Source organism: Manacus vitellinus, unplaced genomic scaffold, assembly GCF_001715985.3.
Source record: "Manacus vitellinus isolate BGI_N305 unplaced genomic scaffold, ASM171598v3 scaffold_179_pilon, whole genome shotgun sequence".
Taxonomy (NCBI): domain Eukaryota; kingdom Metazoa; phylum Chordata; class Aves; order Passeriformes; family Pipridae; genus Manacus; species Manacus vitellinus.
Genome location: NW_021939255.1, coordinates 49,727 through 51,993, shown reverse-complemented (window position 1 = coordinate 51,993; position 2,267 = coordinate 49,727). Strand labels below are relative to the sequence as shown.

The 2,267-nt window shown below is 48.4% G+C and overlaps 1 protein-coding gene across 1 annotated transcript in view; it reads right to left on the bottom strand.

The window, feature by feature from the left end:
• Nucleotides 1-2,267, bottom strand: part of LOC115307329 (dnaJ homolog subfamily C member 27-like) — a 10,202-nt gene that overhangs the window by 1,435 nt on the left and 6,500 nt on the right. Inside the window, exon 4 of the mRNA XM_029958882.1 lies at nucleotides 1,522-1,740. Within this exon, the coding sequence (XP_029814742.1) occupies nucleotides 1,522-1,740 (219 nt within the window). The remainder of the gene's footprint in view (nucleotides 1-1,521; nucleotides 1,741-2,267) is intronic.

Below are 2,267 nucleotides of genomic sequence, written 5' to 3'. Positions count from 1 at the left end.
ATTAGGGAATGTCCAGTTCAAGTTTGGGAATTAGGGAATATACAGTTCGACCCCGGGGATTAGGGAATGTCCAGTTCAACCCCTGGGATTAGGGAATATCCAGTTCAAGGCTTGGGATTAGGGAATATCCAGTTCAACCCCTGGGATTAGGGAATGTCCAGTTCAAGTCTTGGAATTAGGGAATGTCCAGTTCAACTGCTGGGATTAGGGAATGTCCAGTTCAACCCCTGGGATTAGGGAATGTCCAGTTCAATCCCTGGGATTAGGGAATGTCCAGTTCAATCCCTGGGATTAGGGAATATCCAGTTCAACCCCTGGGATTAGGGAATGTCCAGTTCAACCCATGGAATTAGGGAATGTCCAGTTCAACCCCTGGGATTAGGGAATGTCCAGTTCAAGTTTTGGAATTAGGGAATATTCAGTTGAATCCCTGGGATTAGTGAATGTCCAGTTGAATCCCTGGGATTAGGGAATGTCCAGTTCAAGTTTTGGAATTAGGGAATATCCAGTTCAACCCCTGGGATTAGGGAATGTCCAGTTCAATCCCTGGGATTAGGGAATGTCCAGCTCAACCCCTGGGATTAGGGAATGTCCAGTTCAACCCCTGGAATTCTGGAATCTCCAGAGCTGAAAGGATCCACAAGGATCATCCACTGAGACCCCTGGAATTTGGGAATTTCCTGAGCTGGAAGGATCATCCAGTTCAACCCCTGGGATTAGGGAATGTCCAGTTCAAGTTTTGGAATTAGGGAATGTCCAGTTGAAGCCTTGGAATGAGGGAATATCCAGTTCAACCCCTGGGATTAGGGAATATCCAGTTCAACCATTGGGATTAGGGAATGTCCAGTTCAACCCCTGGGATTCTGGAATCTCCAGAGCTGGAAGGACCCACAAGGATCCCGGAGTTCCACCCCTGGCCCTGCCCAGACATCCCAACATTCCCAGCATTCCCAACATTCCTAAACACTCCCTGAGCTCTGGCGGCCTTGGATCCATGGCCATTCCCTTTGGATCTGATCCAACACCTCAGGATGAGGAATATTGGCTATTCCAGTTCCTTGGATCCATGACCATTCCCTTTGGATCTGATCCAACGCCTCTGGATGAGGAATATTCCCTATTCCCTGATATCCAAGCTTGACCAGCTCCTTGGATCCATCATCATTCCCTTTGGAGCTGTTCCACCCCCTCTGGATGAGGAATATTCCCTATTCCCTGATATCCAAGCCTGTCCAGCTCCTTGGATGCATCACCATTCCCTTTGGAGCTGCTCCAACACCTCTGGATGAGGAATATTGGCCATTCCAGCTCCTTGGATCCATGGCCATTCCCTTTGGAGCTCTTCCAACACCTCTGGATGAGGAATATTCCCTATTCCCTGATATCCAAGCTTGTCCAGCTCCTTGGATCCATCACCATTCCCTTTGGAGCTGTTCCACCCTCTGGATGAGGACCACCAGCTATTCCCTGCTCTCCAGGCCATTCCCATTCCCATTCCCATTCCCATTCCCAATATCCCACCTGGAACATCTCGGAGATGCCCTCTCCGGTCTGTGCCGAGGTCTCGAAGTAGAGGAACCCGCGGCTCTCGGCCCAGAGCCGGCCCTCGCTCTCGTCCACGCTCCGCAGCTTCCCCGAGTCCACCTGGGGCCCGGGAAAAACCCCTGGGAAACGCGGCTCCGGGCAAGGAATCCTCTTGTTTTCCCTCACAAACATTTCCAAATCCTTCTTGTTCCTCACAAACATTCCCAAATCCCTCTTACTTCTCACAAACATTCCCCAAATCCCTGTTGCTCACAAACATTCCCAAATCCCTGTTTTCCCTCACAAACATTCCCAAATCCTTGTTGTTCCTCACAAACATTCCCAAATCCCTCTTGTTCCTCACAAACATTCCCAAATCCTTCTTGTTCTTCACAAACATTCCCAAAATTCATCTTGTTCCTCACAAACATTCCCAAATCCCTGTTTTCCCTCACAAACATTCCAAAATCCCTCTTGTTCCTCACAAACATTCCCAAGTCCCTCTTGTTCCTCACAAACATTCCCAAATCCTTGTTTTTCCTCACAAACATTCCCAAATCCCTGTTGCTCACAAACATTCCCAAATCCCTGTTTTCCCTCACAAACATTCCCAAATCCGTATTTTCCCTCACACACTTTTCTTAGAATTAATTCCCTACAAACCATATTCCCAAAATCCCTCTTGTCCCTCACAAACATTCCCAAATCCCTCTTGTTCCACACAAACATTCCCAAATCCCTGT